This window comes from Festucalex cinctus, chromosome 6 (genome assembly GCF_051991245.1).
Source record: "Festucalex cinctus isolate MCC-2025b chromosome 6, RoL_Fcin_1.0, whole genome shotgun sequence".
Taxonomy (NCBI): domain Eukaryota; kingdom Metazoa; phylum Chordata; class Actinopteri; order Syngnathiformes; family Syngnathidae; genus Festucalex; species Festucalex cinctus.
In genome coordinates this window covers 13,181,024-13,208,020 of record NC_135416.1, presented here as the reverse complement: position 1 = coordinate 13,208,020, position 26,997 = coordinate 13,181,024, and the positions used below count along the sequence as shown (strand labels likewise).

The window sequence follows — 26,997 nt, the reverse complement described above, 5'->3', positions numbered from 1 at the left end:
CTCCGGTTGGGGATTTGGAGGGGGGGGAAAAAGAGGGAGAAAAGAGTCAAGCTACCAGGACAGGCGAGCGTCGGTAAAACAGGAAGCCAGCGAGGCGGGGGAGGGGATAGTGCTGACTTTTTGGAGTTTGGCTAATAAGCAGAGAGGCAGAGCTAATCGGTAAATGTCAGCCCTGATAAATGTCTCCGTCTTTGCTGATGTCAGCAAGTCGTTCATGATAAACATACAGTCAGACTCATGCTGAAACATTAACATATGCATGGGCCTGTGCATGCGTGTGTGTGTATGTGTGTACTCCTATTTTGTACGCTTCTGGATTGTCAAGTGACATAAGATGCCGTGACCTGAAAATTAAAACTCAATTCGTCTGCCACCCCCTCCTCCTCCTTCATCCCACTCTCTCCCTTGGATTTTTCACCACGTCTCTGGCCATTTATCCAGGGACTGCTTTGCCCTTATTGGCTGTTTGCAGAGCCCAGGTCAGACAATCAATGGCCAGCTTGGGGTGGGGGTGACGGGTGGGCTCAATGATTGGCGTTGTGGCCACAGAATGATGAAAAAGTATACAAACATGTGGGGACGCATGCATTCGTGCATCCAATATGCTGGTGGTTGTCACTGAAGTGCCACCATGGGCCAAATGTGATTAAAAATCATTGAATGGGAAGTGACAATGTTACCAACGCGTGGATCATCACACAAAGGGAAGGCCTGGAGGGATGAAAGCTACGCGCTTCACAACGCTATTGATTGCAAAGCACACACTCTAATGAAAGCTTTTGTCTCTGCAAATGGAAACCTAGCAGGGAGACAGGAAAGTGAATCATCAGTGTGAATGCGTGTGTGCGTGTGTATGTGAGTTCTGGTAGAGGACTGTCACGTAGGGTTTAAATTGCTGTGGTGTTTAAAAAGGTCGCTTTGTTAGTCCCATGTTGGAGGACAAATGACAACAGGAGAACAGGGAAAACAGCAATTAGCCAAACTAAATGTTAAAAAGATGAAATGATGAGAATGATTCACACATTTGATCATAAGTTCTGTCCATCTAGCAATAAGTGATTAATCGATGGAATAATCGATAGGTTAATTGATTACAAAAAGATTAGTTTGTGACAGCATGTTGTCTTCAGTAAACACATGGATACATATAATGGGTAACAGAATAGATTTAAGAAAACTGGGTCTCCTGCTTTTACTTTGATCATTATTTCATATCAAAGTACCTTGCGCTTAAGAACAAAAGAAGAATGCACTGAAAATATAAACAAAGCAACAAGAATGGGTGAGGAAAAATGGCAAAAGAAAGGTAAACAGTGAAAAGAATTGAGATTGTGGCTTGCATTTTATAGGGTATATTGTTCTCCTTCCTGAGGCTTCTTGTAGAATGTCAATGAAGAAGTATTCATGTGATAGTCAACATGTTTCCATCCATTTTCTATTGTGCTTAATATTTTTAGGTCCACAGGGTTCATTGCTGTTGTTTCTGTTTGTTACCTATGCAACGAGCATTTCTATTTAGTTAGAGGCGCATCACTGCTGTGTACAAGGAGTCCTCGAGTTACGAACAAATTCTGCTCTTAGGTTGGCGACATAGCCCAAATTTCCGGATTTCACCGCCAAAGCTGAAATTTACGTCGATGAACTTTGTGCAGTTATTTCAAAAAACATATTTGCGTGAACTGGAAGTTGCTGTAACCGATGTTTTGTGTATTCGCACAGACATTTATTGCTGAATGACGGCAAAGCGGAGCTTGGAAATTTAAATACGGAAATGTGACTCGCACGACCTGCTCAACGGACGCCCGTTGCTGGAGGTAACAACAACACAACTTTAAATAACTTTGAAATGGCTTGATTACTGTGGGAAATGTTAACGAAAAAGTGCATGAACTGAGATGAAGCCTGCTCAGAAATAGTCCAGGTCGATCAAATTCGTTGCCATGAATTGAATGAATGAAGCCAGAATTTTGTTATTTGGCTGTTGTTAACCACTTCAAAATGGGCATCACTGCCACCTATAGGATGGGACAGGACATCACAGGTAACAGCTAACTAAGGGAGAAACTATTTTGTACTAATGTTGTTCCAATACCGATACTGGTATCGGCAGAGGCGCCGATACCGCATTAAAACAGTGGTATCGGTATCGGTGACTACTCACAAGTAACATGCCGATACCATTAATTCCAAAGCTAATATATAATTTTGGATGCAGCATCTTGTGTCTTGCTGGTGCACGACATTCACTGATATGTGACATGTTCACTGCATGCCGATCTAAGATATCCTATTTGCCCTTGAATGTTCTGAGCGGCAGGACAGCTTTTTCATGTTGAGGAAAAAAAGCCGTAAGTATCGGTATGGTATCGGTCGATACTGGAAAGCTGGGTATCGGTATCGGTATCGGGGGCCAAAAAATGTTATCGGAACAACACTACTTTGTACTTTCTGCTGTTATTGACCTTGGCACAGTGCTCTTTTCTTGTGTTAACAGGATTTTACGAACGCGACTTTGTGAGAAAAAAAAAAATTGCGTTAGTGTATTTGGAATATTTTTTTTCATGTCGGCCTTGATGACGATCCTGTGTGCATGTGTGCAATTGTTTGCAAGAAAAGAAAGGAATTAAAGCTGATCATGCAATTCAAGTCCAAGGAGAAGTAAATTGAACTGACACACACAGCAGTATGTGTCGAGATGATTTGTTGTGTGTTTGTGCGTGTTTGTATTTGTGTGTGGGGGGGGGCGTCTGTGTTTGGATGGGTGCGTGTGAGTGAAAGAGCAACCCACCCTGTGGTGAGACCTAATTTGAATTGGAAAGATGAACACATCATCACAGCGAGAAGCCATCGGTGACAAGAAGAAGACAAAACACATACACATAAAGCAAACAAATGAAACATAAAAAGATATTACACACGCGGAAGAAGTAGGAAATCTTGATGCTGCTTTTTTTTATGCAATGATCCTAACAAGAGCGGACAATCCTCATGTGAACGTGTGCGAAAGTGAAACTGTTGGACTCACAGGGTTGAGAAGAACGGTGAGGAACAACTCTCCTCCTCGTATGCTTTTGTCCAGTTCTTTTGGCCCACCGGGATATTCCTTATAGTAGATGGTGTGAGTGAACAAACCACACGTCTGACGAGGTAGTACCTACACCACAAACAAAAAGGTACATAAATACAGGGGATAAAATCTAAATAAATGTTTATGGAAGAAAAATCAACAATAGAAAGTTTGATTCACAAAAGAAATGTGTAAATGAGCTTGAAGACTTTGACATCCTTTCGATTGCGCTGATTTGAGACCAGTGGCTATTGCTCTAAGACTGCAAGGGAAGATCAGCTTCCCTTAAATGCCCCTCCCCCTGAAAAACACGAGGAAATAAAATATATATGAAATAAAATGAGGAAATATTTATGCGCTATAATACCTTCATCTTTTGTTCATACTCAGCAACTTATCACAAAAAAACTGACACGACTTCTTTCTAATTCATTCCTGCAGTTCCATGCCACTTTAATTAACTAATTAATTAATTTTATTTATTTACACAGTCGGACACTGCTTTTGTAGAGTAGGTTGTTCCACTGTGCAAAACTGGACGCTCATTGGCTAAATGCTGGGCTTTTTCCCGCCAATCGGACGCTCAGCGTCTGTGGGGGTTTATGGAACAGCGGGTTGGTCCAGACATTCGGCTGCTGCGTGATGATTGGATGATTCGTCTGAGGTGTAAAAAAATTTTACATTCATCCACGTATCCATGTTCATCATAATACGAGGAAATGCAGTGATTAAACAAATATGGACCCTAGTATTTGGACACCTGTCCTGGCTCGCACTCTCTCTGTTACAGTTCATCCCCAACATATTTGATGATGGTGAGATCAGGGTTCATTCAGATCAAATTCATCCAAGGATCCACTGATAATGCAAGCTTTGTGCACCAGAAAAGTGGAAACCGAATTTTCAAAAACAACTTGCGAAGATTACTATGTGGTATTTATAAAACCCAGGCATTTTCATTTTTATGGATAAAGTAAATAAGTCCCTGATTTTGAAAAGTCCAAGCACCTTGGTCTCAAGTATTTTTACCGTACATTGTATATCAGGATGGTGAGGTTTTTCTTTTGTTCCTGTCCTTGGTAAACTTGTGAAAGGCTCTCATATCCTTTCATCCCTCGCTCCTGCTTCCAAAACATATACGAGTTCCTGTATCTGTACTACTTCTATGCCTACTTGTCCTTCAAAGAAAGTTTTTACTTACTTTCTGGTTCCATACGTAAGAGTACATGGGTCTCAAGTTTCACTTCATCTATCAGCAGCACTGTAAATAAATGTTTTTGTTTTGACTAAATTTTAATGTTTTGATGGGAGACTAAGGGAGACATTGCAGCGAGTTGAGGCTCTCTACTGCACCGTTTATATTGTTGGTCATTTAGATATTTCTTCTTGCACATCTGCATATGTTTGCTGTACTTCTCGGTGTTGTGTGCAACAAAAATGAATTTAACAGTAACGGTTTTAGTGACCTGAGCTGCTTTTCCACCAACAAGCCCAGGATCTTTGAGTTCTGTGTAAAGGGAGTTCTTGGTTGTAAAAGTTCATTCAGCAGGGGATTTATAATTGTGCGTCTAGAGTTCTCGGTAATTAATTCAAATGAGTTTGATGAGCCCAGCCGATGTAAAAACAACACCCCCAAATTTGACCAATCAGCCGTGGTCATTGCAGTCCACCCCTCAAAGTTCCAGCCTGGCTCAGCAAGACCCTGCTGCTGAGATAGTACTTGGATGGCCCCTGGGGAATTTAATTACCGTGGTAATTGGTGGTGGAAAAACACGAGAATTGAATTTTACCAAGGTAAACTGAAAAGTTTTCCAAAAGTTCCAGCGGTGGAAAAGCCCCTATGGAAGGTAAAAAAGTGCAGGCAGTGCTATATGGTTACTTCTGAACTTGGTTCCACCAAATGTCATGCTTTGAAACTTCCTTGGAATCTGGCCTGATCTTCACCAAGCCTGGATGGGAAAAGTCAGTGTTGAGATGATATTATTTCAATTAGTCACATTTTGATGTAACAATTTGGCAAAATTTAGAACATCAATGTGTAGTGTAAACTAAATGCTAGACGACATATAGAACAGCCTTGATGACAGTGCTAGGAATCAACAGGAAGGACATCCAAGGACAAGATTATTTATCATCCAAACCAATTCTGTTTTTCTTCAATATTACATTTGAGAGCTCTACTATATTATTTAGGAAGCGAGGGTGGCCTCATTAGATAGAGTCATGCTAGACTTACTCTATTTGTATATTTAATGTGCATTAATTAGAGCAGCATTAATCTTTTCATCTCATTCTCCACCAAGATGCACGTGTTTCACAAAATGCTGACTCGTTTTACATTTACTGCGGTACCCTCATACATTCCGCTGACAAATTGCCCGCCAAGGTGGCAACAAACATGTCAGGCAGATATTCGTCAGCACAGTAATAATTCATCAAAGGCCGTGAAAAGCGGGCAGATGAACAGATGAAACACAGCTCCAATGTCAAGCCGGCATGTAGCAAATTTTAAACTGTGTGACGTGTACCTTAGAGCAGGTCACGGATATTGTGAGGTGTCACATCATATGGCAGATGAGAATTTCATCAAACCAGCGCCTTCTTCTCTAACATTTGCCAGATATGCCCAGCCCGTATTTAAACAACATCAGATCAAGTGCAACGGATGGCATGTTAGGCGCATTACTTCCGGAAAGGTGGTAGCAATGAGGCGCAAAACCGAGTAGCATTTAAATGCTGTTAGTTTAATGTGCTTTTCATGTGATGACACCTCAATATGTCTCTGGTGAGAGGGTTTGCCGAGTCAAAAATGGGTCAGCCCATCTTTTGTGTTTGAGCGAGGACTACAGATGAGCCGCACAGATTACTTCCACCATGCGGAAGGCGACACCGAGGCCTCGCTTTGCATCAGTGGTACCTTGAAGATGGAACATCTCATGTGCATCTTTTGGAATGTGCAGACAAAACACAGGTAGCCACAGCGGCAACACTTCACAAGTTATGAGCACAGCTGTAATTCATCCCAAGGGTTTTATATGGGGTTGAGGTCAGGAATAGGCTTGCAAAATACCGTTGGAAACTTTCAAAGGGAATTAACGGGAATTTCTGGGAATAAAAAAGAAATATACAAAATTGAAAGTTGGGCCTCAACAGAGAACTGTTAGAAAATATATTGTTGCATAACTGGCTAAAATATCCAGATTTAATGCAAGCACACTCCTCAATCACATGTACACCAGCACTCCTTAAACCCTAATCTCATTGAGCCGTGAGTGTTTGTGGATGTAGCAAATATTGGGTTTTTGTCAGATTTCCTAAAAGGTTGCAAACAGTTGTTAACAGTTTTTCTTGTCACATAGAAATTTTTAACATATGCAACAAGAAATCCCGTCCATCCCATTCCTGGACAATAGTTAAAAAAAAACAAACAAACCAAAAAAAAAACAATCCTGTCCTGTACCACTCCCGTTTAAAACCGCTCCCATTCAGAATTACTCCCACTCCTGTACTGCTCTCATTATGGAGGTCAACCACATCGTTTAAAAAATAAAAAAATAAAATAAATAGGAATGGTTACGCAAGTGTGTATCTGTCCAATGTTTTTTCCCGTACGGATATTGAATTAATTCTGCTCCCGTGAAATTTTTATCCTGTCCCGTCCCAATCCTGTGATTAAAGGTACAGTTCCGCGGGAATCCCGTGGGAATCCCGTGGGAATCCCGGGACCTGCAGGATTTCCACAAAAATGTCAGCCTCTAATCCACACCAATCTTTCTTATCCGTGTCTAACCCCGGGTTTTCACTGACTGCGGTTGCGGTGCGGTTGCGGTGCGGTGCGTCTTGACTGCGTGCTCCGGACGGGTCAATTTTTTTGTCAATCCACACCGGCTCCGCACAGCTGCGGTCCGGCAGCTCCGTCGCCGCCCACTTCCCAACGTGTCTCGCGGGACCGCGCGCGCGCGATCATGTGGCATTTCACAACGACAAACATACAGAAAGTCTGTGCTTCTTCTGCTATGAGATTCCATGCAGCATCTTTTTTTGGTTGTCCTTGTAAAGTATATTAATAACGAGAGTCGGGTCAGTGCGTGCTCAAGGCGAGCGCCACTCTTTATTTCTGTCTTCCGCGTCCGGCTGCCGCTCAGTACGGCAAGCGAGACGGGCACAACAAGCAATCGCGAACATCAAACTCACAATACATTACAGTCCTTATAAAAAGGATGTGCCGTGTCATATATTATTTTGTGGTTTTCCACCTCCAATTTATTAAACCTCTCCGCGTCCATGTTCGCTGGTGTCTAAACCGTGAATGAGCACATGGCCCGGCGACGCCCACGTCACGTTCTGCTGATAAGCTTGCGAAATACGAGCTGGCGAGTGTTTTATTCTGAAAGGTAACCGGAAATTTATTTTGAAACTGCGTCGGTCTTCCTGTCCCGCTCGATGTGTTTTGTGCTAGCTTGCCATTTGCCGGAGGCCTACCGCATGCGGCGTCCGGCAAAAATAGAAAATAGGCTATCCTTGCGGAAGGCTTGCGGCACGCCGCAGGCCTTCCGCAGTCAACACGCAACGCACCCGCAAGCGGTGTAGACTGCACCATTCGAATGAATGGAATCTAATTGCTTGCGGCGCCGCACCGCACCGCAACCGCACCGCAACCGCAACCGGTGAAAACCCGGGGTAATGGAACTTGATGCACTGTTCCCACAAAAATTGGGAGCATGGAATTATTCTGGAAAAGCCCTTTAGACGCTATAAAGTGAACCCAGCATACCCAGTAAGAGATTTTACACAATTCCATGTCCCCAACTTTTTGAAAAGAGCTGTTCTTGTTCCAACATGACCATTCAGCAAAGTCCAAAAGACATGAATGACAAAGTTAGGTGTCGATGAACTCGATTGGCCTTAACAGAAAATCTTTGGAGACAGACAGACTTTCTCGTCCATCAGTTTGTGACCTCACAAACAAACTTCTTGAGGAAACACAATGCACAAATGATGGAAATTAAATGGAGCAATAATGGACAGTAAGATATCATTGCAATATTCAGAAATCAATACTATGTAATATAGAGCTGTTCTGTACGTGGCGTAAAGGTTGAAAGCATCGATACTCTCTTTCACACATACAAACAGATCAGAGGCTGTTGGTGTGTTTGGGTGGAGCGAGAGAGTGAGAGAGAGATGGAAGGCCACCAGAGCTTCAGACACTCAGCACTATTTCACCAAACCAATTATCCACAGAGCTATAGCTCAAACTGATATAGTAGATTTTAAAAAGACAGCGCACAAACACACATGCGCGCACACAAACACAGACGCACACAATCCCATATCTCCCATATCTCAGCCTGATTTGTTCTGATACCCCGGGTCCAGTGGGCGTCTCTCAATCTGCTCGCAGACACACGAAGAGCAATTTTACAACCTTAAGATGACTTCCCGTCCTCCTCTGAGCCATCAAAGATGAAGTGAGAGACACAAGAGAAAGAGACGGATGGAGAGAAATTGCTAAAACATAGGATGAAGTGGAGGTTATGGAGGCTTTCGGTTTGGTCTCTGTCTGACTGGACCTATGCTAAATGATGTGGATGATTCTACATTTTATCAAACCATGACTCGGCAGTATCACTGAAGTGCTGGGCCATGGAAGAAAAAGTAATCTCGCCCTTCGGGGTTGTCACATCACGCATTCAAAGTGTGTAAATGAAGACTTGGATCTGTCATGCCTTCTCTCATTTGTCACCAAACTGTCCTCAAGAGGCTCACGACAAGCCTACAGTGTGTTCTATTTCCCCACCAAAACGATCATATCATGCATCCCTGTAACAAAAAGTGCAGTTTCATCACCTGATGTCATGAGAAGGAAGTGATTGTAAAGGAATACCAGCAGTGAGCACTTGTTCTCGGAATTTTGAAGGAAAAGTAGATTTGTATTTTTTTCCCCCTGACATTTTGACTTGTCTTTATGAAAGTGAAAGACGATTGTCGGCCAGTAGTTTGACGTTCACAGCCTAGTTGGCCCGATCACCGTGAATTTTGCATAGTCGGCATTAGCTGAGAAAGAAAAAACAATTTTGGGGATCAACATTCCCGTGTCTGCTCGATCGCTCAAATGTATCCTACTTTTGTAGAAAAAGTAGTGGTGGGTTACAAAACTTTTTTTTTCTTCCACCTTTTAGTAACTCTTTACCACATACTGTTCACTGTGTTAAATAAACTAAAGGTCATTTGACAGCAAAAGTAAGAGTTATTTAAGACATTTGTGTGTTCTTTTCTTTGATTAGTATGTTGATTGTTCTGTTTATGTGAATACATTTCAGACATTAAAAGGACTAATGTGAGTAATTTGTTTCATCACATTGTTATTTTTGTTGAGCTCAGGGTTGAATATAGGCTTTTATTGTTTAATTGATGAAGACGCTTCTGAGTGTTGCACAAATGGGAAATCAACAGCACATAATAAAAATGTCTACAATTGTCAGCTAAAGAATTAAGTGCTGTTGTTTTTGATGTCACAACAAGATGCCAAGAAATAAAAGCAGAAATTATAAAATTAAAATTATAAATGTCAGGTCATAGTGCTCTCTCATAAACTGGTAATTTTATTGTCAAACATGATTGTTTTTTTGTTGTTGTTGTTGTTGTTGTTTTTTTTTTTACATCATTTGGATAAGGGAGCAATTGTCTTGCCAAAGAGTCTGGCTGACAAGTGAATGAAGGAGGAGGAGCTGCTACTTCAACAGATGGCATGAATGACAAGACGCTAATTGCTACATTCCGATGAATGCGCTGGTGGAATGTGTGAGAGGGTCCTGAGATCCATATTGTTTTGAACAGTAAACAAGACCCAGAGACAGAAGTGACTGTTAGAAAAAAATAAATAAACCATTTAAGACCAACGCGACCTTACATAAACAGGAGAATTTCTGGCCATTTTCAGAGTCAAGAAAAATAACAATTATCATTGATTTCTTAATTATGTTGTTGGATGTAAAGCATGCAGCAATGCACATACTATGTAGACTGGAATGACTTGCCTCTTAAACCACATTGGCCACTGTTAAATATTGAAATATAGTACAGAGGAGGATGTTGAGGTTGAACAAGGTCCAACAATTCATATAAACACACTTGCACAAACACACCAAGGTTGCATCCAACACACACAGACACATGACATCATCGATTTTTCAGTTTAAGGATGCAAGAAACAATCGCAGAACGAGCAGGCAGCATCAAAATCATTTCTTACTCCACAGAGATATCCAAACCCTGTTTTGACCGAGGGATTGTCTCCTTCCAGTGAGCCGCCTCTCATTTTGCTGCTTTAGGAATTTGAAATGGATGTTTTCATGTGAGGCAGATGCATTATACAAGGAGGTTGCAAAATGTGGTTTTGAACATGCAGGAAAATATGAACATCCTCTCTCTTACTGTTTTTGGACAAGCAAGATAAATTGAAGAATGGAGTCCAAATGGTAGAGGAAAATAAACTTCAGCTTGACAAACAGCAATAAGATAACACATTGAGATGTTGTAAAAGGAAGTAATTGTTCAAAGACGATGTTTATGCTGTGTGAGTGTGCGCTCACCATAATGTTACTGTGGATGAAACCCTTGCGGTAGCGGGCGGGCTTGAGGTGGGGGTACTCCTCCGTGCTGGTCACCTGGATGTTCCACACGCGCCTCCAAGCCTCATAAAGCTGCAGGTGGACCGGGTAGACCCCCGAGTGGTGGGGGGCCACGGCGTAGCCCATGTTCACTGGAATGTCGTGTTGCTGCACACACAATTCATTTGTGAATAAACACACACAGGAGGGTGCCCTCTTTTTGACCTTGTAGAAGGGGGGTCCTATTGGGTGTCGGTGGATGTGATGTGTTTCCGTTACCACAATGGTTCTCAAACTGAGGTCTGGGGACCAGCGAGGACCCGCTAGCCTTAATGTGTGGGTCCACAATATAATTCACAAAATACAGGTATTAGTAGTTTTATTTTATCCTTGTGGTTTTCTTTGTTTTAGACATAATCTGTTTTTGAGTTGTTGTCCTTGTGTGCCCCCCCGTCTCATCAAGCATTGTCATGTCCACCTGTGTTTGCCTGCCCTTCCTCATGTGTCAACCAATCAGCACCCTCTGCCACTTGTGTCTTGCCCAGCTGTGTCCAATTGTGCCAATTAGTGTTGTGTATTTAGTCTCTTGTCTCCCCTCTGTGCGCGTCGATTCTTTATGGTTTCCTCTTGTGATGCTGCCCATTTTTGCCTTGAAGTCCCCCATGGTTTGCCTTGCTGGGTTTTTGGATGTATGTGTTTGTTAGCCAGATCCTTGCTTTTGTTTAGTTAATTATTATTATTATTATTTTTAGGCAAGACAGTTCTCACATGGTTGCCACTAAATACGCTTGACAGTATCCGAACCAACTACACACCAAATCATTCAGTGTTAAATTTCCAGTGTTCGATCAAATGTGCAGTAAGCAGTGTTATTTAAACACTATTAGGATAAAAAGTTACACTGTTAGAGTAAATTTCCTTGAGTACTGGGGTAGATGTTGGGTGTAACCTAAATAGCACTACCTTGACTGTTAAATTGACCACACCCTCATTTCCAGTGAAGAAGAAACTCTCCAAATTTCCAGTGCATTCTTGACATTTCAATAGCGATACATCTACGTGTTGCTGCTGGGGTAGTGTGGCTTTGTGGTGGAGTGGTCATCTCCCGACAGTAAACGTGTTGGTTTGATCCCAGGCCAGTGTCACAATGTCAAAGTATTTTAACACTATACAGTGTTGGAGTAACACTGGTGATGTGTGAAATAAGTAACACTGAAAAGTGTCAGATTTACACTTCTTGGTTTGGTTCCAGTAATTCATATCCTTAGTCTGCTTGTCTCCAGCAAATTATTGTGGGCTTCATTGTGCCTCATCTTTAGAAGAGGCTTCCTTTCTTAGTCAACATCCATACAATCAGATCAAGACCACTCTACCACTGAGCCATTCCGCTGGATGGTCTTGGCCGCTGTGCAGCATGATGGGGACCCTTCCTTGAAAGATTTGACAAGTGGATATTTGCACAAAGAAAGAAATTAATGAAAGAAATATTTGAACAATACACTAAAAATAAGTTGAATTATTTAAGAAATTGAAGTTTTTGTCAATTCATTGACATGTTTACAATTAAATAAGAAAAAGCAGAAATGGAAATTATTGTGGTTGGGTGTTTTTCATGTCCGAACCCCGGTCAATTGGGCTGATCGGGTTCGTGGACCTCTTGCCAATTTAGTTGGGGACCTTGGGTCTAGGCAATCCCAGGCAGTCTTTTTCAGAGAACTTTCACTGAGTGTGAGAAGCAAACACCATATTTAACACACCTGCTCCATATTCACACCTGAGACCTTGTAACACTGAGTCACATGACGCAGGGGAGGGAAAATGACTAACTGTGCTCATTTTGGACCACTTTTGTTTCTAGGGGTTTAGCTGTTAATGGCTGTATTTTTAGTTATTTTGAGGGAATGACACATTTACGTTGACAATAACTGTAAGATGACACTGAATGCTTTTCATTGTCTCATATCTTCAGTTTTGTGCCATGAAAAGATATAATAAAATACCTGCAGAAATGTGAGGGGTGGTGAGATACTGTATCACTTAAATCACACATGGAGGCAGCACATGGTAGTTATGTTTAACTCTTTCACTCCCAGCCATTTTCACAGAAGCAATCCCGTTCGCTCCCGGCTGTTTTACTGGATTTTGACCGATTTTGCAAGGCCCACATAATATTGTGTTCTATTGCTATAAAAGCATGGAACCTATCAAAAGAAAGATTAAATTCTCTTCTTTCATCAGGAAGAAAAGGTATGTTTCTATCTGTTTCCGTTTTGCAGCAATTAGTATTAGAAGAGAGCTAAGTTTCATAAGTTTTCACAAATCTATTTAAAATTGTAAGTAATTTAGCTTTTTTTCTAGACAGCCCTGGGTGATCTCCTTTGCTCTGCTGCCACCTGCTGGCCGTTTGTGTAATAACTACCATTTCGGCAACCGTTCTTTGCAGTTGAGAGGCTGCATCAAAGCCTTCTGTATGCTCTAGCATAAAAAAACAAAAACAAAAACAAACAAAAAAACGTATAAATACGTCTTTGGGACACATAAAACATAAAAAAAACGTATACACGTTATTGGGAGCAAATGAGTTAATTGGCGTCAGAATTACGAGGGAGTCCTTGGAAAAAATCTCGCCCCTGTGAGAGGTCCCTGGACTCAAAATAAGAGCTGTCTACCTAACTTCAGAAGAGGAGATTAAAAATAGATGTGTTCATGAGCGCAATTGCGAGGGCGGATGTTTTCTGGGTGCACCTTGTAGACAAATGGTGTTGTCCTTCGCCGTGCCGCACAACCACTTACGCCGTCAAAGCAAAGCGGCGGCGCTCACAGGATGAGCGAGCGGACTGTGTGTGTGCAATAAAGGTTAGGGATTGCACTTTACGATCACATTCACCTTCAATAACATGAACCTACATCCAACCTCGCTGTATCATAGCTTATGTGTGACATCCTTGTATGGCCATACAAATTATCGCCACACACACAGACACGGAGTGGAGGCAACGAGAGCACAGCAATAACAGCAGCCTACCTTGAGGAATTCAGATTAAATAGTCAGAGATAAAAATGGCTCCTGGGTTGCCATTAAGGTGAATGCCCCATTAGCCATGGGTGTATTAAGATTTGTTTGGACTTAGGAGATTAGTAAAGTGTTGGTCAGGCGAGGCTTCCGACACTGAGCTCATTTGCATCCGTGGTGATATTTTTTTTTTTTTTTTTTAAACAAAGGGATCCTGTTTGAATTATCTCACCGCAAGGGAGAAGTGAAAGGCTCTGGAGATGAGGTGAGGCTCCAGGGATCACATAATGGTGATTGCATTTAGCGGGTAAACTGTTTACAATCGGGAGGTGCTTTTGTGTGAACGAGGTTTGTGGGACGATGCCTAACAGCAGCGGTGATTTTGCATTAGAGGTAAGTGGTGCAGTAAACACTAGAGGTTACCAGTATTTTTGATCCAAAACCTGCTTAGTGATTCACTAACAATATTCACTAAGAATGTGCTACGTCTGCTAATAGCGTGAAATATTGCACCACAAATGCACCCGCAGTCTGCGCCCAGTTACCCACCTATTCACTAAGGATATTGCTCTAATCATATACCGGCGCAAACACGCCCCCAAAACTGACAGCGGCGAGCAAATTTGTGCCTGATTTACCACACATGGCAATGGATTTGCACCAGGAACGTTATAGTATAGGAACAGTTACGAGAAAGATGACGTTATCAGAAAGTGAGGTTGGACCAAGAGTAAAGGACGACACCGACGTAATTCATTCATAAAGTACAAATTATTGGTGCGATCGTTTTTAAAAATATATATTTTCAGAGCTTGAAAAGTGACGGATTCCCCCATCTGCGCGTGTTTAGTGAATTAGGCGCTCCCGGATTGCTCCATTTTTACCAGTTAGCGCCACGCAAAGGCTACACAAACCTTTAGCGAATCTACCCCTGTCAGTATAAATAATCGTCTCTCATAATACTTATATTGCTTGCTTTGTAGTAGGGTCTTTAAGTCCTAATTTTGTGTCATTGATCCTGCATGTGTTCGATGTGTAGCAAGAGAGCGTTCTGCCCCAAGTTACAAACAAACAACATATGGAGCATGACTGGGAAAGGACAAGCCTGACCCAGCTGATTTTGGGCGTAGGTGGACACCCTGTGAAATGGCTGCCAGTCAATCACAGGACACATACAGAGACAGGCAACCATTCACAATGTCATGAGTGGTAAATGAACCCAAGATGTCGTCACCTGTCAGGCAAGGGAGCTACAACATTTTATTTACAATTTGGTGGCTGACCGTAGACAAAATTGTTGCTTGAACCAGGTCGAATGAAATTTTGCAATGCAATCAGGGTGTTAGGCAGACATGTTGTGAGCTCTGTGGAGGTGTGTGGTGAATGTCGCCGTATTAAAACCCATAAATTATGACAACAGCGTGCGTCAAAAGCTGCCGCTGGCACAGCTATGGGGGAGTCGCACACCGGCATGTACTATTGAGGTGGAAGGCAGTTGTGCCCACTCCACAACGGTGATCCGTGATCACCAACTTTACATTATCAAAACGTGGAGATCTTCTTGAAGTTCTCCTACTACTTTACATCAAACAAAATAGATTCTGCTTCCACCACCTCAAGCGCTATGCCCCTCTCGTATGCCAATTTCAAAGGGAATGAGAGTCCACAGTTCATCTCCATAATGTTATATGTTATCTGTATCATTCTGCCCAACATAATTTAAGCTAATAAACCTTTCTATCCATGTTCATAACTTGATCTTGTGAAACTATGTTTTTGCTACTGTAGAAAGACGTGTGTGCGTGCGTGCGTGCGTGTATGAAAGTGCATGATATTTCACTGCCTTCGGGTGCTTTGTGGCAAAGAGATGGCAATTATTTTACACAGAGGTGTTTCAGAAAGCAAATATGATTTCAAGGACGCATGAAAGGGAAGAAAGACAAGGGAATAGACAGTGCCAAGTCGTGCATGCGTGCGTGTACATCAATCTCACCAACGCAAACTCCTTGTTGAGAACCATCTGCTCCAGCAGCGAGGACTCGTTGTGGAAGAGGTGAGGCTGCATGTGGCTCCACATGTGGGGGAACCACCAGAACTCATCCACATACTTCAGCAGTAAATCGTCTCCCTCATCCTCCTCCACGGTGCCTGCGTGCGCGCGCAAACACGCACAAGGACAAAAGGACGCAGTGTGACACATGTAGCGACACGCAACTTGACGTTGTCAAAGGTGAGAGTTCGTTATCAAGCAGCAGGCTTCTCTATGGCGTGTGTTGTAAAATCAGATGGATGTCAGATACCATGCTGCTGAAATGTTGTACCGTCTCAATAGATGTCATGCTAACATTTGATATCACGTTTGCAATTTTAAATCCTTTTAAAAGCAAACGTTTGTTTTCTATTTAAACACGAGCCTCTTGCAGCAGATTGAACAACAACATAAAATGCCCTTGAAGCCGCAACGCCACACACACATTCGCATACCACGGCTCTGTGACTTCAAATTACTAAGATAGCATCAAATAAAAATTAGGATTGGATATCTCTTTTCCCAATTAGATATGGCAGAATGAGAAGATTTAGATCTTGACTTCATTCAGTGGATGAATTCAGTGGAATTTTGTGCAATAAGTATGGTAATGTAACTACTACACTCAAAAGGTTTTCTGGGGTTACTTTAACAAGCTTTTTTTTTTCTATTCAATAATGCAGATTTTGAAAATCATTTAATTGATGGCAGGTCAACAAGCAGCCATCCAAGGACATGCTTCTCAAACTTTTTTTCCTCACTGTGCAACCGGGTAGTTTTAAACATTCCATCTGTAGTTGTGATATTTATTGGAAATGATGCCCGTGGGAAAAATGTTTGTGAGGATACGGACAGCACAGAACAATATCAGAATGAAATGGTACATGACAACTATAAAGTAACAAAGGAGTAATGTTTTTTTTCTATGAAAGAAATGTACACTCTGAGAGGATAGGACAACAATTAAGCAATAGCTTTTCTCCATTTTTTTAAATCTAAGAATCTCGGAGCTCCCGTTCTGTTTTCACCTGCTGATTATTGTTTTCATCATGTTACTTACTTTACACATAACTGTTGTAATTGCCCTTTAAGGGATCAATAAATAATCTGAATCTGAATCAACATCCACCCAGATGAAAGGGCACCACGAACACGCAGGGACCCAGGGCAGTCCACCACCATCTGTTTTTGTAGAGTTTTGGATCATATTCTAATAATGAGTCCACCTATTGCACAGTACTGCATTGCTCTGTTTCACCATGGCCCGTTTTACTTTTATTTTTTCTATGTTGACTTTTACTTACCTGTGTGATAGAACTTGCCAGAAAAGCCCAGGTTGAAGGTGAAGTTGGAAATCTGAGCACGCAATTGTCTTTGCGTATCCAGAAGCGCCTGCAGATCACATCAGACTGAATTAGATTCTATACAAAGGGCAGATATGATAAAAAAAATATACAAATGTTCAGTTTTCCCAGGTCCTTAGCGCCAGGTGTTAATGGTCAAATGAGGATTTTCTGCAATTTTTTAATGACTTCATTAGATTAGTGGCCTTTAAACAAAGACTCTGTAATGAGTGTTAACCAAAGAGCATTACACACAGACACATGCGCACGCACACTGAGGAAGTAACACCAGTTAATGAAGGTCGATGTATTAAAGGCCTCTAGAGGATCGACTAATAACCCCCTACCCGAACCCCAATGCACACACACGCACACATTCCTCGTCACTTTTTTTTCCCCCAACCATTACCAAGTGAACCTGCTTCAGTCCCACCCATCCCTTCTTTGCCGCACCCTCTTTCTTCGCACTGTGGAGAACCCGCAGCCTTCGTCTCACTCGTCTGAAACTCCATCTCTCCATCTCTTGCTCAAATGTCACATTCTCAGGAGACGGCCTTGTTCTAATTTAAAAGGAAGGCTGAAGCAGCACGGAGGATATATCTCTTCTCTCTCTATCTCTCTCTTTCTATAACTCCCTCTGTTCTCTCCCAGCCCTTCTTCTTGCTATCATTGCACTTCTTGCTGTTTGCGCCCATAAATATTTTTTATGAAACTTTTATTATTCCGTGCGTATTTCAGGCTGCGGGGTCGTTTTGTTGGGCTCAGCGCCACGTCTCTATTAAAAATGTTTGTCGGGCCGCTTTTAATCGATCCCCAGGAACCTTCTCTGATTTATGAGATGAGCAACTGATGTGAGAGCGAGGAGGCGCTTGCAAGCAGGCTTTCTTTCTCAGTTTGTGTGTGTGTGTGTGTGTGTACAAATATAGAGACACAGTATCTTCATTAGCGCTAATCTAATGGTGTTGAAGATGGCTGCATGTTGACAGATGTGCAAAGCCCTAATCTGATCCCTTGTCTCCACCGTGATGACATCCTTTACATCACATCCGCGTGAGCACGCACACATCCAAATACTCGGAATTAAATTAACTTTGTTGTCAAGCGCTTTGCATTTTAACTCAATCTACTCTCATCGATGCACTTGGTCAAAATGCATTATTAACGCACATGTCGGGAAGAGCGAGCACTAGCGTGGGAGTTGGTCCAAGTGCGCTCTGTATTAGTGTTGACACATCATTTATATTCCGCAAGATAACATATATCACAGGAACAGGAACATAAAAAAATAAAATAAAAAAAAACACGCCGAAAAAAAAAGTATTTGTTGCAATAAGGTATAAACAAGCACACAGGTGATTTTTCAATAGACGTGATTTTCAGACATTGTAGAAATTTAGGTTACATTGACAATGGAACCGAAGATCCCCTCTATTTTTTTTTTTTTACTTCCGGTCTGTGACCCACCTTAATGGGTTTTCAAGGAACCAGTTGATAATCGCTGTTAATGTGTGTTCAGCACTATTTTGTGCAGAAAAAAATAAAAAAATAACTCAACTTAAATACTGTACATTATTTGGCCAAGGTCATTTAAAATGAAACAAAACAGACATCATTGTATGTAAAACATCACAAAACTTTGTAATGAACTGTTTATTTTCTCGTGACACATAATTTTTTTTGATCATCATAACAGTGACCTCATTTGGGAAAAATTGTGATTTTAAATAATTGAATGGTGATTTATGCATGAGAAGAAACCATGTGGTTATTTTAAATTTTTCAAATCCTTTGTTGTTTTTTGATTTGTTTATGCATGCATTGAGCATGAAGATACTGTATGTATATTGTTTCAATCAAAAACAGAGACAGCTATTTTGTGCATGAATGACCTTTTTGTCATACACCTGGTTAGGAAGTGTGTGGTTCTATGTTGCCCCCAAGGAGTGCTGTTGAAAAATGGACCCCTCCAGGCATTTAAAAGTTGCTGATTTAGAGACTTTAATTAACCTAACATGCAAATTTTTGTAATGTGTGAGGAAGCTGGAGTACCTGACGAAAACCCATGCAAGCATGGGAGAACATTAAAATGCCTCACAGGAGGGTCAAAGCTGAGATTCCATCCTGAACGTCCTACTGTGAGGAAAATGAAACGTGCTAACCACAATCCCCCTTGCTGCCGTATGTACTTTTAAACGTCTTTATTTACGGTGACTTAACAATGAAAGCCGACGCTCCGCTTGTTATATTGCTGTATGTGCCTGGGAGGTAGGTTTCTTCAAATTAACACCAAACACAGCTGACTTGGCATTAAAAAAATTTTTATGGTAGGCTATCACACAATGCATTTTATTTCCATTTGTATGGTCATCAGCACACTTTCTGGTCAATATTACCATAAAGTGCCCTCGGTGTCCTCTTCAGAATCACTCAGTCGTCACAAAAATGTAGCAGAATAATGAAACGCTGAGGTCTTATTACAAGTTGCCAAACATTTGCACACGTACCTTAAAAATGACAATCTCTAATTGTGTTACCTTCCGCATTGCCGTTGCATTGCAGTAAGTCGGATTTGTTTCCAGTGAGGGTTGGACTCCGCCAAGGTTGCCCTTTGTCACCGATTCTGTTCATAATTTTTATGGACAGAATTTCTAGGCGCAGCCGAGGCGTTGAGGGGTTCCGGTTTAGTGGCCTCAGTATTGCATCTCTGCTTTTTGCAGATGATGTGGTGCTGTTGGCTTCATCAAGCTGGGATCTCCAACTCTCACTGGAGCGGTTCGCAGCCGAATGTGAAGCGGTTGGGATGAAGATCAGCACCTCCAAACCCGAGACCATGGTCCTCAGTCGGAAAAGGGTGGCGTGTCATCTCCGGGTCGGGGATGAGATCCTGCCCCAAGTGGAGGAGTTCAAGTATCTTGGGGTCTTGTTCACGAGTGAGGGTAGGATGGAGCGGGAGATCGACAGGCGGATCGGTGCAGCGTCTGCTGCAGTGATGCGGACTCTGTATCGGTCCGTCGTGGTGAAGAAAGAGCTGAGCCAAAAGGCGAAGCTCTCGATTTACCGGTCGATCTACGTTCCAAACCTCACCTATGGTCACGAGCTGTGGGTCGTGACCGAAAGAACGAGATCCCGGATACAAGCGGCCGAAATGAGTTTCCTACGCAGGGTGTCCGGGCTCTCCCTTAGAGATAGGGTGAGAAGCTCGGTCATCCGCGAGGGATTCAGAGTCGAGCCGCTGCTCCTCCGCGTTGAGAGGAGCCAGCTGAGGTGGCTCGGGCATCTGGTTCGGATGCCTCCTGGACGCCTCCCTGGGGAGGTGTTCCGGGCATGTCCCACCGGCGGGAGGCCCCGGGGTCGACCCAGGACACGCTGGAGAGACTATGTCTCTCGGCTGGCCTGGGAACGCCTTGGGATCCCGCCGGTGGAGCTGGTTGAAGTGGCTGGGGAGAGGGAAGTCTGGGTTTCCCTCCTAAAGCTGCTGCCCCCGCGACCCGACCTCGGATAAGCGGTAGTAAATGGATGGATGGTAGGGGTGTTAAAAAAAAAAATCGATTCGGCGATATATCGCGATACTACATCGCGCGATTCTCGAATCGATTCAATTAAAAAAAAATCGTTTTTTTTTTTTTTTTAAAGAGCTCAGAATTGTTCATTCGGTAGTCTTACCGATTCAACGCCTTTTTTATTATTTTTTATTTTTATTTTGTGTGTGTGAATCAATTTTTAAACTTCCATTTTTAATGGGAAAATATTCAACAAAACGTCTGACTTCGGGTTAGGATTCACACCTTGAGCATGGAAGAATGTTATATGAACGGAACATTAAGCCTTAATATTTTATTTTAATGCTGTTCAAACATGAAACAGATTACAACCTCTATAAGACTGAAATTTCAGATAAATAAATAATACATTTTCATATAAATCTTACACTCTACAAGCTTACTGATTAGTATTTTCTAAATTTGAATGAAAAAAATCGCAACAATTGACTTATAAATTCGTATCGGGATTAATCGGTATCGAATCGAATCGTGACCTGTGAATCGTAATACGAATCGAATCGTCAGGTACTAGGCAATTCACACCCCTAATGGATGGCTGGATGGATGGATGGATGGCATTGCATGAGAAGGTGTGTCCAAACTTTTGGCTTGTACTGTATATGTGTTGAGCAGTACACAGACAGTTTGCTCACTGAATCATGTTGCTGAAAAAAGGGCCACCATGACAGCAAGCTCACTTATTTTGCTGTTTCCATTGCTTTCAGTTAATTTATAATTTACGTGTGGGATTTCTTGCTAACAACATAACATCTACTTATAAAATGAATATCAAGTTCCAAGGAAAATCTCAACTTTTTGGGGTAAAACTGGGAAGTCTCAAAGGCCACCTTTGGGGACGTTCCCCTCTTAACCGTTATTGTTTAAACTTCTATCGTGGCATTGCAATTGAGAAATTAAAAAATAGACTGATACACACTGAAGTAAAGTCTCTCGAGAAATGCTAAGGTCGTGTGCAATGTACTGTCATCATGTTGTGAACATTTCATTTGGACGCAAACGTTTACAACTTGACCATTATTTGACTGCAATTGTATATCATGTTCAGGAATGCAACGCCTGAGATGTGCAAAAGCTTGAAAAGTACAAGTAAAATATTCATACTGCAAATGCAAAAAAAAAAAAAAAAAAAAAAAGATATGTTACCATCGCAGAACGAAAATGTGTCAGGCAAATTGTGGGTCTTTGCTGCCATCAAACAGAAGTGTTTGATTGTGTTTTGGGTTTTTTTTCCCAAGTGAAGAACTGATGATCATTACGAGGCGGCCCAGGGGAAGACTACAAACTGCACCCAGCAATTAAACGTGACATACCTCTTAGACAGAAAGACATTTCGAAAATCTCAGAGAAACAATCAAGTCATCCCCTGCTGTTTTTTTGTTGTTGTTTTTTTTCCTGATGGTAATGGCAGCCGATCTCATTGAACTGAGGCCTTGAAGCAATACCGGGCCAATCTGTCTCCTGGATGCTGAGCGTGGCGATAAAACCAGCCGTAAGAGAGAAGGCTGCGTTTGGCTTAGTGGGAGTAGCGGGGTGGAAGTGTGGATGGCGGCGGCTGGGGGTCTGTGTACGCAGCATATTGACAATTCTAGTGATGAAGGTAAACACACATGAGGATTAGCGGTTAGCGATAGCCCTGCTCTCTGTGCCCAAGCCCACAGCTGCATCGCATTGCCAGTGTCAGAAGTAATGCCAGTTTGCTTTGCTTGTGTGCGCGCGTCTGCATATGTGTGTCGTAAGCGCAATACGAGGTGCCAGCGAGATGTCGGCGTTCTGACAGATGGAGGTAGTTGGGGGAATCGACAGCTGGACATCTGGCTTGTCATGCACATTATAAAATATATCCTCATTCTGTCATTCTTTTTCTTAAAACTTGATTCTTCCGTTCAAGTCAGCCAAATATAAACAATGCTTATATTCTAATAGACAGCAGAGGTCATTCTTTATTGCGGACAGGGCCCCTCCCACCACTATATTATACAGAGTATTGATTCAGTTGTCAAATAATTGGATAAAGCTTAACTTTGGTTGGTTTGTTGTTACTGGCATATGCAAGCGTTTCTATTGGCTAACATGGCACAAATAATTATGTTACACAATTTCTGCTTCGAAACAAGTGACTCCCCAAATCAGATCTACAGCCAAGTATAAAGTTTTTGAATGCCTGTTTTCAAGACCTGTCCTGAATCCGTAGTGAGTGACATGAATTGAAATGTGAATATATTATGTTAAATTGTGACAATATTTTGATATACAGTCCACATGCCATATAGCTACAGATTTATCAACTAATCATCTATACTCAACTAAATGAATCATTATCCTAAACTGTTGGCTCAACACAATTTTCTGCACATATTAATAGAACACATTTTTCTGCACATTGGTAGTATGCTGAAATGCGAAACACTATCAACAAATTTGTAAAATTAATTCAAAAGTTTTCGAAAGAAATTATATCTTATTTATTGTCTCTGTGGCCTTTTTAAGAACTTTGAACAGCAGATTTAATTTGTACTGTCATTTTTAATGATAATTAAGGCCTTAATTTTGGAACTTTTTAATGATCTGCAGACACTTTGGAAAGTGTGATATATGAAAAGTAAGAACTTACTCGACTGCTAAAAAATGCAAGTGTCTTCACGCAAACTGCAGATGAGAATACAACAATCAACCGATCAATTAAGTGATAAGTAAGAATGTAGGTGATTGTGTTGAGCTGTTAAGGCAAAATGGAGTGCACTACTGGGCTGCAAACAGCAGAGGTGCTGTTGATTTTGTCTTTGCTAATTTGCAGTCTAAATATGAAGAACATGATGTCAGCTGTGGGAAGTTTGGAACAACAACCACAATATTGAAAAAAAAAAAAATGTGCCGGACATGATTCTATGACTCAATATGACTGACATTGAAAAAGAGTAAATATTTAGTTTAAACTATTTAAACAATTCATTTATTGTATTCATTTTATCCACTGGGGAAAAAAAAAATCTAATGTCAATGGCAATTTCCAACAACATTCAGGATTCTAAAGTTTCTGATTCCTTGGCGTGACTTGTTTCTACAGATTATGCTACTTCATCTATTCTTACTGTATGAGCTTCTACTATGAAAGTACTTCATAAATGTTGTAGCTGTGCATCGTTTTCCTCTTTTACCTCATCTGTTCGCTCAGAAACAACATGATATCATCATGAAACATTTGCAGCATGCATACATGTAGTAGTCCCTAGTTTAATGGCTTAGGCAGGGCAATGGAGGCACATTGGGCAGTAAGAAAGAGCAATGTCGTTTTTCTTGTATGCGGCCTTTTTAAGTGGTTAGTGCTCCAATGTTTGTTTTTTTTCATTGAAAAACAGCACTGTGCATGAGATTTAATTCTTGCTATGGATTGTCAAGTGTGTGCGCCTGTTTGTGTAGCTATGCGTGTAATATGAACACCAGACCCGCAAACTTAAGTGGGTCAGGCATCTCTATTTGATGAGAGACTTGATGCCAGTCTCCTCATAGCTCTCACTACTCTCTGCCTTTTTTTTGCTCTTGAACTTGGAGCCAAGGTCTGCTTTACATCGGTTTGTATCGCAGGTACGTAAAAGAAGATGTGACAAACTGTGACTAAACACAAAACAGCTTGTGCTCACAATCTGTTTATTGTAACACATTGTAAAAAGACAACAAAGTACCTTATTCATACTAGGTTTTTTTTTTTTTTTTTTTTTTTTTTTTTTTTTTTTCAGTAATCTCGCATATCTGTTGGCTTCACCAGCCCCGTTAAGGACATTACCTGTGGCCATGAAAGAACTGAATGACGTAATCTGAACTTGTATGAGAAATTACTTTGAGACACTTAATAGCATTTTCTCATCCTTGTCCAACTCCGCGATGCTATTGGCTGGGTGACAAATGGATATGGAGTCAGCTCAATTCTGCAGACTAAAGTGGCAAATATGCATCATATTAATTAGCTCTAAAGATTAACTCTAAGTAGGAATGTGCAATAAATAGCGGACCGCTCAGCCAAAACCTTGACTGAAGTTCGGACTATTAGCATATTGCACAAAGCCTTTTCTTTAACTTTTGATTTGAAGTCAGCGCGAGAACCAAAGTGAACATGAGGACAACCCCAACTTCTTGAGAGTTTCATCTGTGCTCGAATTCAGCCGGACTTTGTACCCAAACAAACTAAGGTGTCTTCATATCAATTATCCATCTGTTTTCTGTGTCTTGCTCACTAGACACATGAAGGTGACCTAACCCGAAACACATCGCTCTGAAGTGAAAGTACAGTTTTGTGGCAAACATGATTAAACATGCTGCTGGAATGGGTCACGTGCTCACTGCACACTTGTAAATAATAAAGTGCTTTTTCTCCATACATAATTCTCCGGATGTTTAAAAACAAGGCCTGATTTTCAATCAACACATGAACACAAGGATTTTTCAACTAGGGGTCAAAAGAGGGAGTGCTGCGCCATTGTGGGAGTGGTGATAGCAGACTTCACTCATGGCTAGGGATGGGTACCTTTCACGTTTAAACCGGTACGGTTCCAGTTCTCAGTACATGGGAATCAAAACCAATACTCAACCATAACAATTTTCGGTACTTTTGTTTCTCTCTCTCTCTCTCTCTCTCTCTCTCTCTCTCTCTCTCTCTCTCTCTCTCTCTCTCTCTCTCTCTCTCTCTCTCTCTCTCTCTCTCTCTCTCTCTCTCTCTCTCTCTCTCTCATTTATTTATTTAGATGGTAATAAATGTTCATCATTTATTTAACAATAAAATCTTTTTAAAAATCAATTTAACAATTACTTTTCAATACTGTATATAAAACTTGACAAATAAAGATTTAAAATTCAAAACACATGAGCCAAAAAGGAATAGTAAAAATAAAGGTATAACATTATACAATTACTGAAGTATAATTAATACAAATAAATTAATATTACAAAAAGCACAGTTCTGTGCAATGAACCACACAAGGAACGAAGCTAAACAGTAAATATATGAATTAATAATTGATGTTATCTTTGTTTCTTGTGCAGTTGTTTGTCAAGAATGTAAAGCCTGCGTTGAGTTCATACCCACATTGGACTTAAATATACGGGGGAAAAAAAGATTTGGTGGGGGGAGGTGGACCTCCGAGTTTCGGTGCAGGCGACGTGCGCAGGTGCAGTGAGGAACAATGACACCGACACCTCCCTCTCAGCCGTGCACTGATTGTGGGAAACCGGGGATATTACCAGCCTGAGCCTGGCACAGAGGTTGTCATACTTCATAAATGCTATTTGTTTGGCTTGATGCCACAAAAATCCAGCTCGTTTGCAAACCCGGAAATGTATCCTGCGCTGGTGTAGGTACGTAAATGTTGTGTTCAAGTGTGCCATGGAAAATCATACTGTTCTACTCCCGCAAAGTCACAACAGAGACGTGCTTCAGAACCAAAACACGGCACTGTTTAATTTTACGTGAATCGGTGCTCAGAAGTACTGACCCAAATCGGTCCATACTACAAAAAATACCGTGTTCGGTACCCATCCCTTCTCATGGCCAATGAAAGCTGTTCATTCTATTCCCAATAAGTGTGGTACGCTAGTCACGCACGAGCGTCTCGACATGAAATGGGCACTTGGAGGCCACCCACCAGCCCCATTGTTTGTGTGCTATCCCCACAGCTGTCAGGTCCAGTAGCAGGGCTCCAGATTTATTTATTTATTTTTTTACTAGGAGAACTGTGGAAAATTAACAAAGAAAAAAAGGTAACAAAGTAAACATTCGCCCTGTTTATTTTCCACTGTAATACTGATAAATAGGGTGAAGTGTTGAGCAGAAATTTGGCAGCAAAATTCGCCAAAATCGTATTAAACTATCTGTGACGAAGGGCGGGCCCGTATCTGTGCCAGCATTTAGATGTGGTCTGAGCAGAAGTACAAATAGATGGACTTTTAGCCACTAAAATGTCTGCCTGTGCTCCAATCAAATTTGCCAAAATCATATTAAACTACCTGTGCCAGCATTTAGACGTGGTCTGCGCAGGAGTAAATATAGATGAACTTTTTGCCACTAAAATATCTGCCTGTGCTCCGATCAAATTCGCCAAAATCGTATTAAACTACCTGTGCCAGCATTTAGACGTGGTCTGAGCAAGAAAAATATAGATGGACTTTTTGCCACAAAATTGTCATTCCTCCGGGTGCATTTCTGAGGACATAATCTCTCTGCGCCAAAATGCCCAGCTTGAAAGAGCAGTCTGCCAAACTGGCAAACGCACAGCAAGAATCAGGACACGCTGGCATTTGCGCCATGGTGATGGCTCAGGTGCACTATCTACGGAAATAGAGCCCTAAGTTTTCATGTTTTGAAAATGATTCAAATCGCCG

General features: G+C 41.5%; 1 protein-coding gene across 2 annotated transcripts in view; it reads right to left on the bottom strand.

Moving 5' to 3' along the window:
- ndst3 (N-deacetylase/N-sulfotransferase (heparan glucosaminyl) 3) overlaps nt 1–26,997 on the bottom strand; it is a 56,863-nt gene that overhangs the window by 19,411 nt on the left and 10,455 nt on the right. For both annotated transcript variants that reach the window (XM_077524894.1, XM_077524892.1), the window contains exons 3-6: nt 17,027–17,114; nt 15,687–15,841; nt 10,663–10,848; nt 3,026–3,154 (exon numbers count right to left, since the gene is read on the bottom strand). In XM_077524894.1, coding sequence (XP_077381020.1) covers nt 3,026–3,154; nt 10,663–10,848; nt 15,687–15,841; nt 17,027–17,114 — 558 coding nt within the window. The remainder of the gene's footprint in view (nt 1–3,025; nt 3,155–10,662; nt 10,849–15,686; nt 15,842–17,026; nt 17,115–26,997) is intronic.